At 41.7% G+C, this 18,944-nt stretch overlaps 1 protein-coding gene across 1 annotated transcript; it reads right to left on the bottom strand.

Annotated features, from left to right (window-relative positions):
• Nucleotides 1-1,951: 1,951 nt before the first annotated feature.
• FAM177A1 (family with sequence similarity 177 member A1) lies at nucleotides 1,952-16,977 on the bottom strand. The gene is made up of 5 exons (XM_086749876.1): nucleotides 16,796-16,977; nucleotides 12,713-12,889; nucleotides 5,200-5,266; nucleotides 3,463-3,560; nucleotides 1,952-2,625 (listed from the first exon to the last, which is right to left on the bottom strand). The coding sequence occupies exons 1-5, from the start codon at nucleotides 16,880-16,882 to the stop codon at nucleotides 2,413-2,415; spliced, it is 642 nt and encodes a 213-aa protein (XP_086606002.1). The 5' UTR covers nucleotides 16,883-16,977; the 3' UTR covers nucleotides 1,952-2,412.
• Nucleotides 16,978-18,944: the final 1,967 nt, after the last annotated feature.

The raw sequence follows: 18,944 nt of genomic DNA on the forward strand, positions 1-18,944 counted from the left end.
AAAACTTAATTTCCTGTGCAAGTATTTAATGTAATTTAACTTAACTGCTGCTGTAGCACAGCTCTATCATTTTAAGCAGCAAACCACTATTTTAACAAAGCTGTAGAAATGTTTTAACTTTCAGGTAAAATTACAATAGCTCCAGGCCAGAGGTGGTTGCAGTCCTGCCCTATTCATTAGCTTGAGGTAGTGGGGTCAGAAGGAAGGAAGGGGTGGGACTACGGGACGAGCATGGTATCTTGAATGTCAGTGCTTGAATATTCCACCAGGGTGTGTGACTCAACAGAAGACGGTGAACAGGCCCACCTTCTGTGTGCGCGCATAGTTTCAAAGACCACACCCTTCTAAAGGAAAAGCCATAGCCAACTTCCAGTTCAAAAATTATATTAAATATAAAATAACCAATTAATGCATTTACAGAAAAATTAAACCATTATGAAAGTGACCACTTTCATACAGTTTGCAAAAAACTGAAGGAAGGATTAAGTTAAGGCACAGTGAGTAATAGAGTATTTTATACAAAGAAGTTAAAACCCAAGGCAGTGAGAGCATTTCTTATGCAACAGATAGTAGGGTGAGGGAACTGACATAAATTTACTGACAGAAAAGCAAAGCATCCTTCAGCTGTTTTACTCTTGAGTTACGAGGCTTTCTATCTTTGACAGTATAAGAACTCCCAACAAGCTGTTTCTCTGTGTATTCCCCAGGTGTTGAACCAAGCTCCCCCTTGCAGATGTGCAGGGCTAAGGCATGTTTTTACACAGCTGTCAGCACCCTCTGTCTTACAACTCAAAAAGAGGCAAAGAACAGAGCATCAAAACAGACTGAACAGATGATGACTGAATCCTCCTCAGAAGATTTTCTGTAGTCCTGAAGTGCTAAAGGCAGATGAGAGAAGGAATTTGTGCTCTACGGGACATGAGTTCAGTTAGGGGGTTGTCTGAGATACAGAACTGAACTCTGGAAAGTAATAGCCAAGGCTCTGATGTTACATCAGGCCCCTTAGTTGGTAGTGGGACCAAGGCCAGGGATGTATGATGACACCCATCACAAAATTTCACTGAAGACTACTTTTAAAATTTCTTTCAGAAGTCTCGAGGACAGAAGGAATGGTTCACATGGTAACTGGAGCAGGTTCTCTGCTCCTTTATGATGATCCTTTACAATGATCCTCTATAGAAAGCAACTGGGGCACTGGCATCTGATTGTCGCAAAGTAATCATTCAGCACCCTCTGTCTTACAATCATTCACCTTTTACAAGCTACAAATAGAATGACAGTCATTGCAGTAAAGTACTCTTAATTGGTATTGGGAGCTATTTAAAAGCTCTGGAGCTACCTGCATTTCACTTAGACAAAAATAAAAATTAATTACTATTGTTCCTGTATGACAATGAGGCATTTTGTTTATTTAAGAAAAGGGAAGAATCATAAGTTTGGCTTTGTGATTTCTAGTTATTTATGTATTCTCTGCTAGAGGGGGGGGGGAAACATCTGTAATGGCACATCCCTTACTGGTAATTAAACAAATAGTCTATTTAGGTTAATCCATCAAGTACACTGACTTACGTACTCTATATCCAAAAAAGTACTCATAGTTCCAGATCAGTACCATACATGGTGCCCGGTGCATTCAGTATAATTTAGCAAGGCTTTAGTGCATTTCCCAGAACCACTAAGAGCCTGTAAAGAAGTATTCCAGCAGGTGAGTCTCTCAATTCTCAGACTTGGAGTGAGAGCATCTTCTACTGATGCTAGTTCTGTACTTTGCTAGAGCACTGAATGAAGCAGCTGCGCACTGTTAGCCTCCAAGAGTGCTGGTACTTGTTAATAAGTTCTTAAGGGTGTTTACAGCCTGTGGACCCTTAAATCTAATTAACATTAAATCTAACGATCTCTTGTGTTAAACAATAACAGAAAAAAAATACATGCATACAATAGTGACAATAAATAGGGGAAATCAGACACTATTATAACGACTTGTGAGTTACAAGATATTGATTCCTATTAATCTATTCATAGAGAGCCGAGTTGCAAACACTGTGCAAATCAGAAGTAAGTGTTTAGAAGTAGGAAACAGCACTGCATCTGCAATCCACAGGTGTTAGAGACAGCAATTCAAAGAAAATATATTTTTACTTGCTTTACACAGAAATTAGCTCACACATTCAATTTTAGACCAAATGTTTGTAGTGCAATTTTCATTTTAACTGAAGTGCCAATCTGGCAGAATGCCTCAGCCTTTATCAGGCACACACAGACTGAACAGACATGGCCTCGCTCTCTCCTGATCAATAAGAATGCCAGAAGTTGTATTTCACTGAACACGTATAGTCCTATTTTTCCTGCTTCTGATACCCAGATTGTGACACCTGACACTTCCTAGTTCCTACATTATACAGAGCTTTACACTTAAGGAGGGACAGGAACGACATCTTGTTTATTTTCCTCAACGGACTGGCAATCTCCCTCACTTTCAAAGTTTACATTCACGAATGAAGTGCATGCTGTTGCTTCCGGCTGGTCTGTCTGCACAGGAGCTTCAGCTTGTGGCTTGTTCTGCTCTTCCTGAAGCCGTCTCTCTGCTGCTTCTGACATCTTGTTTTCCTGTTCCTCTTCTTCCTCCTAAAAACAGATAACCAGATTCATAAGCTACTATTTACCACTTACTTAGTTAACTTTTAAGTCTTTCCATAAGAACGTACCAGTTCCTATTACAAGGTAAGGACATTTGTTGCATGAGAAAACAGTCAGTAGTTCATCATAAGATGAGGTATATTCCAGAATTCCCATTATGGGGAAAAAAAAATATCACCAGAAGTGAAGGATTAAACTGTGTTAAATAAAAGCAGAAAAAATAATGTCTCTAGATAAGCAGATTTTAGTCAATAGCAACAGTGATAGGTCTACCTTCTCTAAAGCCTTTTCAGCTTTTAATAACAAAGAGCTATCAAAAATAAAGAATAAGTAGTAAAGCTTTAAATATGGTTCCCATCTCTTCCAAGTGAAAATTATTAAGGTTTTTTTTTGCATAAAGCACTCGCTACCTGTCATTTCCAGTTACGGTTTAGAACAAATGGTAACATAATGTCAATTTACCCTTGACACTTCATTGAACAAGTTTTAGAGTTGGAAAGTATATTCCTAGCAGCCACCTCTTTACAGTGGCCAGGAATTGCTCCATCCAACTTTCTCACACTATTGGCTTGAAAATGCATTGTTCAAGAGAAATAAATAGAGCCGTGGTCAGGACCCAGCCAGGTCTAAGACTGATGACCTGGTGAGAAAAGGCTGATGGATAAGCAAGCATTAATCATGCATCAAGTGAAAACTAAAGGCGAGCTGAAACAGAGGTTTTAAAACTTAATTTTAATGCTGGAATACAAATTTCATTTTTTTTTAAATACTAGGGAAGGCAAGTTGGAAGAAAAAGAGTGCAAGAACCCCATCTCACACACATACCTCTCTCTTCATTCTGTAATACTCATCAATGGCATATTGGTATTTTGGTGTGCTTATCCCCAGAACAGATGCAATCTTTTCCCCAAGGAAATCACACACTAAAAAAATTGAGGTTTACATATGATTAGTATCTAGAAAAAAAAAAAATTTACATACCGTTTTATTTTAAAAGGTGTCCTCATCTTTCCTGAATGGTATTCCATAGTCCTACTTCACTCAAAAGACAAAACCAAAATCTGCTATGCTAATCTAATTCTACGTAAGTATTAGTTCAATATACTAATAATTCTTCTTTAAGATAAAGAATCAACACAAGGAGAAGAACCTGGAAATCAATGAAAATCTAGAAATCTAGATGCTGGTAGTGTTTTGAATTATACTAGTTTTAGCTTTGGATATAGGTTTGTTTTGCTAGGGGATCAGTTAAAGGATAAACCTTTAACTGAACTTTAACTGAAAATTAAGGTTAGACAAAAATACATGGCTACCTACTGTATTGGCACTTCCGTCTAATAGCACCAGCAAACCAGAGAGTTATTTATTGATACATGCATACTTCAAGTCAGTAGCAGTTTTAACAATGTTCTGTGTTGCATACTAATGGATTAATAAAATATTTAGGTTTCAGCTGTCTCAATTTTCAAGCCTGAGGCTAATGCAGCACTACTATGGAACGAGGCGGCTTGCGTCAGTCAGTCGCTTTACCATTATGATGGCTACAGCACAGGTTTTTGGGTGAAGGCAAGCAAGAAGTCAAATATGTTGCACTTCACATTGCAAATCTGCCCCAAGGATGCAAATAACTTAGTCATCTTCAGGGAAAAGAGGTTAGAAGTTAGCAACTGAACGGTTCAATGAATACTCACAATAACTAATTTTACAGATACCCTGGCATTCAGAGCTCTGTGCAAAAGACTGCTTCAAATTACAAATGTAAGAGGCAAACCTGAATTGGGAAAAAGGAAGTACTAACCTTCAAACTAATAAAAAACTTCTGAAAAAAAGGAAAGCAGTATCTACCTTCATGAGTGAACAACAGATGTGACAATGAATAGAATTACAGTGTACATTATAGAAAAACTGTTTCTAAAAATAAGGATAGGTTAATTAATAGAGTAGACTGCTTTTAAAAATATTCAAAATTAGGTGTACAATGACAGAAACTCCATAATATTTGTCAGAAAAAAACCATAAGGATACTTTACACCTTTGGAAGAATACAGAACAGTACAAGGAGGTCCACTGGTCAAATACATTGTGAGTTTAAGACTCTGGGCAATAGTCTTATTTTGGTTCATTTTATAACTTCAGAAGTCTGTTGTAAAGCACAAGACTAGATGTGTTCTTGGGATAATTTCTAGTTGTCTTCTTCATAAAAACTGTCAGTTTAGTTGCTCGAAACAGCATTCTTTTCAGGTAACATCACACAAACTTGTTCCGTACAAGACCCAATAGGAAAGCTGATATATTCCCTTGCCAACACCACCCTATCTCAGTATGGAGAAAAAGGGGAAAAAAAGCTGTTCAGCAAAAGTTTTTTTTCTGTTTGTTCTTCAACTCAAGACTTGTTGGTTGAAAGTTTAAAAAAAAGTGCCTAAGGCACTACATCTCCACAGATTAAAATACAAGTTCATTCATACTTTTGAAAAAATGGCATCACAAAGATGATTTACAGTCTGTCAAAGCTACTTTCAATATTCCACTACTGGTTTACCCAAGAATTAAATACAGCAATACCTGATAAGGTTGATGTGGCAACTCGCAGCATGTGAAACCACAAGTAGGGTCCCCATGTGAGCGTCGTCTGTAAGAACAAGAGTAGCATGAGCACATAGAGCTGTGTGTTCATGGCACGTAATAATACATGCAGCAGCTCAAACGGATTGAGAAGAAAGATCTGCAATGTTTCCTGTCCGCCAGCTACCACAATATTCTTGCTTTAAAATAAGCCCAGACCAGACATACATGAAGACATCACCGTAAGATATAAATATAACCACAGTTTACATCTGGGAACATTTGTTTCACTGACTTTTGTTTCCCACTCCCAGACTTGGGGAATGACAAGCATCCAACTCAATCCCAAGGTAACTCCTATAGCCAGAAAGACCTTTCCATAATGTTCCAAATTCCATCAGGCCAAGAAGTCCCTCACTACAATAATGAGAAAACTGCAAAAGATTCTTTAAAACCAAACCAAACCTTCAAGGTGGTCCCTGAGCAAGAGGCTAGTTCCAAGTATTTACAACCAGATAAGAATTATCATTTGGAATTGCAGCTGAAGAACAAAGCCAGGAACCATCAGGGAGAATTACTGCAGCCTTCTGAGGGAGCGATGGACACGGATGACAAGTAAAGGGCGTGGGGTGATGTGAACACTGAGGAACGCAAAATGAACACAACAGGGCTCAAAGTGGGGTCACCTTAAGCACTTGTGTGTAAGTGAGAAAGTCTCTCTGAGGTGCATGCACAGTAAGGCACGCAGTGTGGGGAGCAAACACAAGGAATTAGAGATCTGTGTGCAGCTGCAGGGCGGGGATCTTGTTGGGATCCCAGAGCTGTGCTGGACACTCACATGATGTGTGGAAGCTGCAGTGGAGGGATACAGGCTCTTCTGGAAGGACTGGCCAGGAAGATGAGGAGAGGGAGTTGCCCTTTGCACAACTGTGCTGTATTCACTGCCACAGAGGAAGTACTGCAGCCTCCAGACAAACTGAGATGCTTACACATAGAATCATAGAATCATTAGGGTTGGAAGGGACCTTTAAAGATCGTCTAGTCCAACCCCCCTGCAAGAAGCAGAGACATCTCCAACTGGATCAGGTTGCTCAGAGCCTCATCCAACCTGGCCTTGAATGTTTCCAGGGATGGGGCATCAACTTAAACATAGGAATTTAAAGAAAATTTAGAAATTAATAGGCATACATAGGCTGTCCACTTCACTAAGGAAGTCATTGTAATAAAATGCAGAAGGGGAAAAGCAGATTGCAATCTAATGGGGGAAAAGCTGTAGACTTTCACTTTTGTGAAAAGGTAAACTCAAATTTCACAGTGAAGGAGAACATGTTTATATACAACAGTCTGTTAGATGTAGGCAAGCTCTTTGTTATGTATCTCCTCCCAGTAAAGATCTCTGTGGAGGTACTTTCCTTGTGGAAAGCAGCAATTAAAAGTGCCAGCTTTTATTAAATGAAACTCATTAGCTCCACTCAGTTACATACGTATTTATAATTTGTTGCTAATAACTGATTGATTGTAACCATTTTCTGTGATCTTATTTAACAGATATCCGTACAGGGCAGCCAATATTACTGTAAGCTGTAGTGCTGCCTAGTTGGTATGCAGGTACACAAGCTACTAGCCTTCAGTGCTTTCCAAGCATAGCCTCTACAAATCAGTGCAGCAAGAAATCGTCTGTCAAGCCAGAAACTCAAGTTGGGCAGGCTGAAAAAACCCAGATGCTATATATTTTTGGCAGTGGGTATGGAAAATGTCCTGCCAAGGTAAAAGTGTAAGCAAAACCAGCTGCTATCCTGCTTGCACAAAAGCACCTCCAGCTTGTTGATTACGTGCTCAGTTGGCAGACAGGCTAATGACAATCATTTCAGAGTTTGTTCAGTTGAAGAAGTCAAGAAAAGTGCTGGAAAAGCTTGTTGCCACAGGTGCAAATAATGGCATTGACAAGGCTCTGTACAATCCTTCATAATGAGGTGACAAGGTTAAAAAGCATTCACGCAGCACGCAGGACAAACAAGGGACTGCTGTGCAGCCCTAAGCAGGAAGCTGCAAGGACCCCCATAACATTTAAGAGTGAAAAGACAAGCTGAACTTCAAGGTGACAGAAGTAATGCAGACACAGAGTATTTAAACATGTTCGTGGTAACACAAACACAAGAAACATCTGAGGCTCGGCAGACACAGATGTTTATTTCTACTGTTCCCCCACCACAAATAAAAACCAGTTTGGTATGTTCGTACAACTTCTAAGTTCAGCTTCACAGCAACCTCTGTGTTCTGACAAAGCCCCACCAGACACTTCTTCACCCCTGCCAAGCAAGGCTTTGCCAGCCCCCTCAATTTAAAAAAGAAGCAGTCCTTCAAGTGTCTCAAAAGGCAATATAAAACCATGAGAGAAGCTACTTCACACAAATTCAACAGGAGAAAGGAGATGGCTTGGAGAGTAAAACACCAAGAACAACCAGAAACAAGGGAAGATATCCAAGGAATAATCCTCCTTTTTTTTTTTTTCCTCTTACTTCCTCAGGGTAAGTTTGGGCGATTTCCTGGAGCACCTTGGAGATCAAAGCAAGAATAGTGAATGTGAGGTGAGAAGAGGTACTGCAGGAGAAAACCAAAACTGAGTGATATGAACAGCACTGTTAGGCAACGGCTCAGTACAAACTAGTCCTGCTCCGTGAAGCAGCTTTAATGCATTGAGCAGTAACGGAACAAGGTACCCAGGTCAGGTCCTACTAATGTTTGGTAAGAACCACACACCCAGATACCGTATGTCAACCTCTGTTGCCAGAGAAGCCTTAATGTTCAGTGTTTAATCAACCCAAGGACCCAGTAATACTGTATTTCTTTACTGGAAATAAGGGGAAGCAGTACGAAACACAGGACACTGGTTTATTATAAGGGGACAGTATTTCTCCTGCCACCAGTCTCTTTAGTATATGTTTCTACAATGCTTAATTACACTGTTCAGCTATCCTGACTTAATTTTGTTTTTTAAAATGGAAAACACAATGGTTATGACGGTTTTTTAAATTATAAAAATTCCTGATGTACAATTTTAATCCAAGTGCTGCATTTTAAGTAGGAATGAACATAATGGATTCAACCATTGACAAAGCCGAGAGGGCTCCGGTTCAACCGCGGAACGTTATTTTGTTTCCTAGCATGGGGCTGCCAAACGGAGCACACACACGCTCCCTTGAACTTCTGAGTGCACTATCTTCCTAAGCAATCCACATCTGTACTTACTTTTGCCAGATTTCAGTCCCAAGTAATACTTGAACTTTCCAAATAACATAGTGTTTCTTTTTGGCAGAGAAAATGTCAAAATGAGGAAAAGAATCATTTCCTGATGTAAGAAGAAGCAAATCCTGTATTTAAGAGTTAATATACACCACCAAATAGATAGTTTTCCATTCTTTACTGTGCCAAGATGCATTTTAAACGAGTTTAATTATGGACTGGTCATTGCTATAACAGGTGTATGCACCATGTAAAACTGTAGCATCTAAGACAAGCCAGTGAAAACAAGATCAGAAACATACACACCATCCTCCATGAAAAAGCTTCTACCATATTACGAGTAGCTATTACGTGGTCAGCGACTATTTTTCTCCCTCATCCCTAAATTCTTAAAATACAATTAGAGTTCGACAATCCTCAAGAGAGGACTTTTTGCTATTTGAAGGTAAGCTCCTTTTAACTACAGGGTATCAAGATAATCTTCTTGCAATGCTTTCTAAGCATTGCAGGTTAATAAAATTAAATCTCTTCTGCAGCTTTGTTGCAGAGATGTTCTCAGGATGAATTCTAAGGTTATCACCAACAGTTACATTGCTTACAACTGCTCTGCAAAGACTTACACTCCACCTTCCGCCTACTCATGAAATAGGTGAATGCAACAAAGAATTTACAGCAAGTGGCCCTCCAGGGATAAACAGAAAGATTACCTTCTACAACAGGTGAGACAAATTTAATAACTACAAAATAAAGTTTTGGTGGACAGAAACAAAAGGAAATTAACATATGAAGTGTCAGCATCTACATTTTAGGACAGAATAGAAGACTTGGTTAAAATTAAAGCATTTATGGTATTAGAGCATTTAAATTTTAATTTGGGAACACTCAGACAACACCGAATACTATTACCTAAAAAATCCAGAGAAAAATTTATTAAGGATACCCCGTGTTCTGGATTGAACTCATTCTTAAAAAAAAACACAAACCAAAACACAACAGAATGGTCACTCCAGTCCAAGAATGTTAATTAACTGAGTGCTGACCTATAGAAGTATCAGAATCATCATTTCAAAGCAAAATTTAAGATCCAGTTCTTTCTGAGAATTTGTTTTGTAATGAGTGGCAGCAGTCCGTCACACTGAGTGCTTTGGTTAGTGCATTACCTGCATACATACATGCTACTTTGCTTAGTAAAAAGACATTGTTATTGTCTGCTTAGCTATAAACCACAACTAAACACCAGTACTCACTGAAGACGTTTCTCTACAACACAGCAAAATATTTGTTGCTCTTAAACTCATTCAGAAGCTGCCAGGATGCCAACACCAGCTGAGCTTTGAAATTTCATGATGCAAAGTTTCTATTCAAAATATTAAATGTGCTTTTTCTAAAAATAAATTGGACCAGAAGCAGCTATTACTTGCAACATACTTTTTCGTATCCCAACTGAGATAACAACTTTTAGACATGCTGGTCTCAGCAAACTGACTATTTAATTGCTTTTATAGAAATCCTACAATAAAAACATTTTAAAGGCAGCTGTTGGCTAAAACATCAAAGCTCAGCTTGGACTAACATTTCTTCAATTGACTGGCTCAGCTGGGATACATGAAGCATGCAGCAGATAAGGTAAACTTCACTTAATGGCAACCCTTGGTCTAATCAAGTTTATTCTGTCGAAGTAAAAAGCAATACATAATAAGGCATACTGTGCTGCACAATAAACCATTCTGGTTTGGGAGGTCCTTTTATTAAAAAGTGTAATAAAAATTAAGGATTTCATAAACTATAAAAGGAGAATAAAGAAATCTGAATTGTGCCTTACAATATACTTTTTCGTATTCAGAAAAAAAAAATCCATATTAGGAAAGCAGGGGAATGATCACACAGCATTCCTAGCTGCTGTGCACGTTTGAGGGCTCTCTAGGTAAGTGCCCATTTGTACAGCAGCGTGCACGTCTCTGGTGGCACTACATGTACATCAAGGCTCATGAGCGTTCCATCACTGCACCACCATGGAACTCTTCTACTGAGAGGAAATGGCACAAAAAATTATACAGATCTGGTCCCCTGCTAATTACAGTTGGGAAAAAGCCTCTTACACATCCACGGATACCTGACATGACCTGAATAGTGGGGAACACATTTGACTCTGAAGACACCTGAACATCATCAGAATATTCAGTAAGTTTCACAGTTCTTGCATTTCTGTGAGTAGATTCTTAGGGAGGAAAAAAAAAAATCAAACACCCAGCAACGCAGCTTAACATCTACTCATTGTTTGTGAATATAATGCATTTGTTTTCAATCTATAAAGTTCAGGTGTATTTTATCCTGATTATATCCTACCTCCTCTCAGGCTAATGTTACTTTTCATACTTACAAGAACTGTCTAGCAAGAAAGAGATAGCCATCAATCCATCCAAGATGAAATGCAACAGCTTCACCTGTGAAATACTGGGAACCACAATCCCAGTTGAATTCCCACAGCCTTACGGCAGCTCAGTCCTCAAACCACCTTTTTTTTTTTTCTCCTTCAAGCTAAATTCATTTTACAGAGGGGAAAAAAAGACCTGATTGACAGTCCTTCCTAAAGCAAACCCCTTACAGTTCACCACTTCTCCAGAAGAGGATGAGCAGAAAGTCAAAATCTTCACTGCAGTCCCTTCAACAAAGCCAAGCTCTCCCAGGATGGATATGCACATAAATAAACACAGGGCCTACTACTGTACAGTAAATAGAGAGCTTCAGCCACAACATTTTTCAATCATGGATTCCCAAACAACGGTGCAGAAATCATTTCAACAGCATTGTTAAGTAGAAAACGGGGCACTGGTTTCCGTGCACGCAAAGACTCGTATCTGAAGCGCAGGAACAAGCCGCTCTACACCAACATCTGCCTCCAGCGTGCAAGCAAGCAGGCAGGACTAGCTGCTGCACAAAGAAGCGACTCCCGGCTGCCTGACCGCCCACACTCCAGCACATCAGGAAGGACCCAGCCAATTTTGGAGTCTCTACCTCTAGCTCAGTGCAGGCAACCAAGCCCAGAGAGGGCCAGGAAGGGAGCCCCGTCAGCAGGCAGGGAATAGCACTGCAGACCCCATTTACTGGGGTAAGAATTGTTGCAGGAGGGTAGAGAAAAGAGGTGGCTGGGACAACAGTTTGTGGGGGTGTCATAAAAGAAACATGAGACTGGGGACACGGAGAGAGGAAAAGATGGATGCAGATCTTCTCTGGGACTGACTGCCAGAGGGCAGGGAGCTGCTGCTGCCAGCACTGGCACGAGCTTTGCAAATACACTATCACTACAAAATAGATTGTCAGACATGCCAACAGAATTAAACATACTATATATTTCCTTTTACCACTAACTATTGATCCAGAAAAATTGACAAAAAGGAAAACGTGTTTTAGCAGCTACAATACACGCTATTGGAGACAGCTTTAACTGTTGAAATTCCACTTGAATGTGGACCAATAAATGGAGACTCCATTCACAGGTCGAGTAACATCTTAATGGCTTACAAGACAGAGGAACATTACAAACAGGGACTAGGTGGGTCCTTTAAGACCTGTTTTTGATAGATCATGAATTACATCAGTTTTCCTTTATTTCTGCAAGTCATCTGTTTCTTTCCCTTCTATACTCTTCTAATTACATCAAATTGCTGGTATGGTAACACTAAATAACAGGTTCAACTCTCCTGTCATCAGATATAAGGAAACAAATGCCTTCCCTGCACATTTTCATCGAATCATAGAATCATAGAATGATTTTGGTTGGAAGGGACCTTTAAAGGTCATCTAGTCCAACCCCCCTGCAAGAAGCAGAGACATCTCCAACCAGATCAGGTTGCTCGGAGCCCTGTCCAACTTGGCCTTGAGTCTTTCCAGGGATGGGGCATCCACCACCTCTCTGGGCAATCTGTTCCAGTGTTCTACCAGGTGTTCTACATTTTTTAAAACAACAGTACAAATCAAGCAGACACCAAGTAAATATTATTAGAGGGCGAAATGCTGGAGAGGACAGACTAGAACCATGAAGAAATTAAACTCATTTCTAATTAATAGGGTTACTTTAGTGGAGGAGGACTGCAGGACAAAATGTCTCAGGAATACTTCTCACAGATTTCTCAGTCCCTAGAGCCAATCAAACTAGGGGCATCTTTAATAGTAAATACTAAATCAGATTTGTGACACAAAAAATAAAGTATAAAATGTGGGTAGGTACCCAGTAAACCAGAAGTAGCCATTTATCAAGTAAAATACCTACAGGATCTACAGGCGGCAACAGGTCTTTCTTCTCTTGTTCATCTTCCTCTTCATCTGTGCTATATTCTTCCATTGTTTCTCCACTTGCAAAATGAATAACTCTCCTTGGAACTTTCTTCTTCTTTCCAATGACACCCAGCTCCACATTCTCAAAGCCTCTCTCTCCATTTGCAGTTTGCTATAAAGAAGAAAAAAAAATAATTATCTCAAGTACATGCTTCCGGAACTGGAAAAGTTCCCTGTTAAAAAACTTCATGAGATATTTAAAATATTTCAGATTGATTAGCATATGCAACGGACATTTGCAAGAACTTGGCTGTAGGTAAAAGATAAGACTGAAACATTATTGTTTGCAGATACATAAAGACTGATCTCTTCCCTAAAAATAACAAAAAGGTAAGCGCCTTCACTTCAGCATGGACAGGTGGTATTAAAAACGCCTGTTCCAAAAGAGCACCGTGTTATGTTAGCAGGACATTTTTCTTTAAGTAATTTGGTAAGCAAATAAGTGTTAATATTTAAAAGTATCATTGGTTTCAGAATGAATATCCAGTGAAACTAATCAAGTCGTTCCCAGACTGTCGCCACGCCTGTGCAAGCTCAGACAGACACCTCTAGCACAAAGGAGAACTGAAGGAAGGGTAATTAAGTTGCCAGGCTGAAGCTTTAAAAAGACGCATCAAGGAATCTGGCTCTGAGGGCTTCCAGCAGCAATCACGATTAGTGCAAGGGACTAAAAGAACAACACTTAGTTTTGTGGCTAAGGACACATTAAAAGAGAAGTACAATGTCTGGTTTTGTTCTTCCAGCTGCTCAATACTACAATGCAGTCTTTGGGTCACAAACATTTAATAAATATACTTCTAGTTCAAAGGCCAATCAATAATTCTCTAGGCTAGTAATTCTTGTGGCCAGAGAATTTTAGTAAGGTTTTGCATTGTATCTATCAAAACAGAGCCCTCACCTTGGTAGGGCTTTTAGCTATTACTGCATCAAATGTATAAAACCGTTCTGAAAACATTTCTGTCATATAGAAAAGGACAGAGAAGTTAGGAAATGCCAGCCACATGTTTTTAATGTACCGCAAAGGCTTTTAAAAATGCATGAGTTCATATTACTTAAAACTACATCATAAGGAACGAGATTATGTGGATGTGTACTCCAAATTCAGGTTGCACAAAATGGGCACGTTCCAATTTTCAACTTCTTGTCTATGCAACCTTAATTGTCTCCACAGTTCACACTTATTTATAAAAACATATGTTTTATCACATAGTTGTAAGACATCCCATAATCACCGCAAGCACAGCATCACCATTCCCATCTCTTACGCTAGATTACATAAATTAGCTTTACAACGCAAACAGGCTTGATTAGCCGGGAAAGCCAGTGGGCACGGTAGAGAGAGGCAGGAGGGGGCTATGGGGAGCAGTTCTGCTTCCCTCATTCCAGGCACAGATTTTTCTGGCGCCCACGGAGAAGAGGGAGGGAAGGTAAAGATCACGTGCCGAGCTCTACAGCGTGGAGAGGGAACACACGCACTCATCGCCTCTCCTAGCCCTCATACCACTGCTTCTCAAAACTGCAAGTCATTTCAGCCTCCTCTAGCATTTCTTTAGCTATTGTGGCACATTTCGGTCATTCTCCTGGAGGAGCAGAGCCGAATCAACTGACAAATTTTCAACGGGGTAATTCAGCTGAAATGGCATCACTTTTTCATACAGAACTACATTTTCAGGCAGCAAGAACAAATTGACTATCCGGGGCCCAGTGCACTCTCTCTGCTGTGTTTCAGCCTTGGGAAAAGAGCAGGAGCAGAAGAAGAAAGCTACAAAAATACAAATGCTGAAAACAGTGAAACATCCTAAACATAGGGAGCATTCCTTGCTGCCGCTATAAAAGCAGGCGCCATTCACTGCAACTCAGTTCTTTATTTTTTGGAGCAGTAAGCACCACAGAATCAGCTTTTTATGAACATTTCATGCTCTTTTATTGGCATCGTACAATGATGCCATTTTTCACATTTAGTCGCAGTGCAGAAGAGAACTATTTCTTGCAACACAGCCTCACAAATATTACTGCGATAATAACTGCAAGCAAGATGAGCCTCTCCTTAGAGCTTCTCTAAAGGCAGTCTCTTCATCTGATTTTGGCTCGATTAACTCAAATGCTTCAAATATTTTAACTTGGAAAAAAATTGTAGTTAATATTTAAAGTTTTAAAAGCAGACTTTAATACCCTGCACACTCATCCCACATTCCACTTACACAACCTACAGTAAGCAGATCTGTGTAGCTGGAACTAGTACAATGTTTCAGACAAATGCAGTAGTTCAAAACACTAAGGATTCATCAAGGAACAATGAATCTGGTTCCCTTAGTAATTTGGTTTGGAGTCCTAAATTATTAAATAAAATAATATGTATCAGCTGCTGCTTTGTTTATTATCTGGTCAACAAACCTACATGTGGAATTCACTCACCACTGTAGCATTTGTCCTTTTCATTTTTACATGCACACCAACAAAGCCAACTCTCCCAGGTGCAAGCAGAAAGTAAAGCACCAGTAAATTTTATTTCTCTTTCCAAAACTGTGGCAATGCAGATCTATTCTAGAACTGTCAGCTAGACTCACTTTATAGCTCAAATTTTGAGGCTTTACACTTTTGATCGTCTTTTACAGTTGTTACAAAGATCGTTCTGCTACTCCACAGCTTTGGTTAGGTTGCCACCTCATTTTTTTCCACATGCTCATCCCTCTCCAACACATTATATGGCTCTTGAAAGACTCAGCCTTTGTCTTAACCTCATGCCATAAAAGATTTACTTGGGCTTCTATTCGGGCAACTGTTAGGACACGGAGCCCAGTCACCCTTGTGCTTTCTGCCACACTAGCTAACACTCCGAAGGCACTCTGTCAACACCGTGAAGGGACTTCCTTTTTCTTTTAGAAACCCTGCTGGTTTTTTTTGTTGGCTTTATAGCACCCATACGGACCTCACCTGTCAGGAAGTCAGCATCTGAAACTGCTGCTCCTTGTTCACCCTCTTTATACCCACTCTCACTCCTTGGCCAGAAACGGAGAGAGAGCAGGGCACATTTTGACGGTGTTGGTACAATGCCCAGCCCAACGGCATTTCAGTGCACAACCGAAATGCCAAAATAAATAAACTACAATTAAGGATGAGGTGTGCCAGGAGACCTGCAGGTAAGCTAGGAGAGCTCACACAACTAATATTAGGTGACGCAATAACGTAAAGTTTCATCAAGAAGAAAAGAAAAGCAAAAAGCAACAGGGAGAGCAGATGATTCACTTTGGCATCCTTTAATCTGTCACACTCAAGTATCATTACAAGAGCTTATGACCCAAAATGCCAAAGTCTGTGATGACCGCTCTCCCTCAGAAAGATGAGTAATTCAATTTGCACAGATCTACTGACCTGATGGTGCTACTTACTACAAGGCTGGTAACAGCTGATGAGAAATATTTCTACCCATCCTGTCTTGCCTGCCTTACTTCATTTGTGTCACCTCTTTTTTGTTAGGTTTTTTTGGGGAGTTCGGTTGGTTGGTGGCCAAGGCCACGGCGAGGGACATCCGCAGAAAGGGCCGGGGCGCTTGGCCGGGTCACGCAGTGTAATTAACAGCCGGTGGCCCTGGCCATGGCCCACGCCCTGGCCAACGTGACAGCGCGAAGGGAAGCGGAAACCTGTCTCGATTTAATATTTATCAGGCTCGTTTGTAAGAGGCATTATCTGCCGGCGAGCAGGAGACACCTGAGACAGGCGTGCCCGCCGCGCTGGCGGTAATTACAGAGCGCTGGAAGGACGCGCTGACGGGCGGACCTCCGCCCCCAGCTCCCGAGAACCGGCCGGCGCCGGGGCCTCCCCCAGCTCCCGCGCACCCCACCGCGGGTCGGGCTCCAGCTGCCACCCACGCCCCAGCCGGAGCCCAGCGCCGCCGCCCGCCCCACCGCGGCCCGAGGGGCCTCGCCCTCCTCCGGAAGCGGCCTCCTCCCGGGCCCCGCGGCGGGACGGCCGGGCAAGGAGAGAGAAAGGCCGCCCCGCCGGCCCCGGCCCCGCTCACCTGCTCGGGCTCCATGGCACAGGCGGCAGCCGCGGGGCCGGCGGCGGGCGCGCAGTAGAGGGTGATGGCGGACAGCCCCTGCTCCATCCTCCCGCCCGCCGCGGCGCCGGGGGAGGGCAGCAGCGGGCCCGCCGCGGCCCAGGGAGGCGAGCAGCCGGGCGGCGCCGCCCGTCACACCGCCCGCCGGGGCGGCGCCTGCAGCCCGCCGCGGCCTGCTGGGCCACAGCCCGGTCCCCCGCCGCGCCCCGGGGGTGGCAGGGCAGCGGCTCAGGCGGGAGAGGCGCCTGGGGAGGTCCCGGGGAACAGGGCCGAGCCGCTACCGGCTTCGGTCATTTCTCTTTTTCTCTCTAGGCAGCATCCGGAGCCCGGAGGGAGACGGGCTGCCAGACGCAGCCATGCCTACACACAGAGGGAAGCGTGTCCCTGCTGCAAAAAGGGAAAGCTGTGTGCTGTGGGGAAATACGGACGTTATCTTCCTAGAACATTCTGCTGAACATTAAAAGAATATTCTGAGAAGCACATGAAGTTACTTGGCAGTATGTAAGAGTCCCTCTCGAGAAAAGAGTTTGCTGAGCCTTTCAGTACTCAGCTCACACAATTCAATGCGTTTTGAAGGACAAACCACAGAACAAGAAAGAAATGCAAACCAAGGGTCCCCTGGCCCCTGAGACGTGTCTGGGTGAGAAAATAACATTTATTCCCAGGAGGCAGGGAAAAGTGTTTGTCCGGTAATTGGTTTGCTCAAGTGCTCCAGGGAGGAGCTTGGAGCCTTTTTCCCCCAGGTCTGTCCCCAGGCCTCCTTACTGCAGGCGATGGCCCAGCCTGAGGCAGGGGCCAGGGCTGGCCTGGGCAAAAAGTACATTAGCCAATGCCAACTACTAGTGAAAACAGCTGGAGGTGAAGGAATTTGAAACATCATTTTTATAGGACTGAGGAGTTTCAGGTTTCTTTTTTTTTTTTTAAAAAAAAGAAGGTTGGAGCCAATGGCTGTAACAAAAAACTTACTTACATGACAGCAAAAGCCATCCTTCAATCCTGTATCATTAAGAATAGCTTCCAAAGAATTACAGTCCATAGCATAGATGGGCTTCTGGACACTCTTAGTCGTATTATGAAAGGATTACCCAGATCCCATAACAAACACCCAGGTAAAGTGTAGACATACCAGATTCACTATTATACTAGCACAAGGCAGAAAGTGTTCCCCTTCTGAAAACGGCTGACACGCAGAACGTGCTATTGAATGTATGATTACAGAAACATATGAATTAAATATTAGAGTACTATTTTAGATAGTACAGGACTGAGCATATGCTTTGTATGTGAAAAGGAAGAGGTATTACTTAAACTGCAAATAAACAAACTAATGTAAGGGCACCTAAGTACCTCTTACCCTTAGTGGAATCAACATTCTGTTTAGTAAGGACTGGTTTAAATAGGGTAGCAGGTCTTAAAGAACATTAAATCATCAAGCAGCCAGCTTGCCCTCCTTTGCCTCTACTGCAATTATAGCAACTGTACAGTAATACTGAAGTTAATCTTTCGCCTCCCAGAACAATTAGCATTTGCAACTTAGACAAGTTAATAGATTTAGCAAGTGTTAATACTGGAAGTCCTGAGGAAAGGTGAAGCCCATTAACAAATAAACCCATGCCTGTGCTTTTCTATGGCTATTTGTCTGTGCTAGTAGTTGCCTAGCTCCTATCACGCAGCTATCTATTGACCATCATAACCATTTCCTCTTAGCAGGCTGCTCGGCAGAGAGGCTTAAGAATAGTTGCAATGAACTACATACATCCTTTGCCCTAGCTGCAATAAGAGGATATTTATATTTGAACTGCCAAGGTCCTCCTCTTTCTTGAAGGAGTAGAACAATTCCAAACTTCTTGTTCTAGCCCTATGGGTAGAATTTTCCTTAAAAATGCAGCAAACTGATAAAGCGTGCACCAACAATACATTATTATGCCACAGCTGGTGAAGGTCTTCCACTTTTACAGACCCACCATCTTCCAAAAAAGTAAACATGCAACAGATACCCATTCCTATATTAGTGTGCTGGATGTCAAAGCTTATTAACATCCTGTAACCAAATAAAAGGGCATATTTGAAATAAGGCTATTTTGTACATTACTCTTGTCCATTGGCTCCT

This window comes from Chlamydotis macqueenii, chromosome 5 (genome assembly GCF_036417535.1).
Source record: "Chlamydotis macqueenii isolate bChlMac1 chromosome 5, bChlMac1.mat, whole genome shotgun sequence".
NCBI classification, from domain to species: Eukaryota; Metazoa; Chordata; class Aves; order Otidiformes; family Otididae; genus Chlamydotis; species Chlamydotis macqueenii.

Bases quoted from the DNA above. Each gene is read 5' to 3' on its own strand.
- FAM177A1 (XM_086749876.1), bottom strand. From the start codon at position 16,882: ATGGAGCAGGGGCTGTCCGCCATCACCCTCTACTGCGCGCCCGCCGCC. The intron at 5,267-12,712 runs GTAGGTATTTTA...TTGTTCTTACAG, and splicing joins TGTTGCCGCCTGTAGATCCT to ACGACGCTCACATGGGGACC. The intron at 2,626-3,462 runs GTATGTGTGTGA...ATCTGTTTTTAG, and splicing joins ATTACAGAATGAAGAGAGAG to GAGGAAGAAGAGGAACAGGA.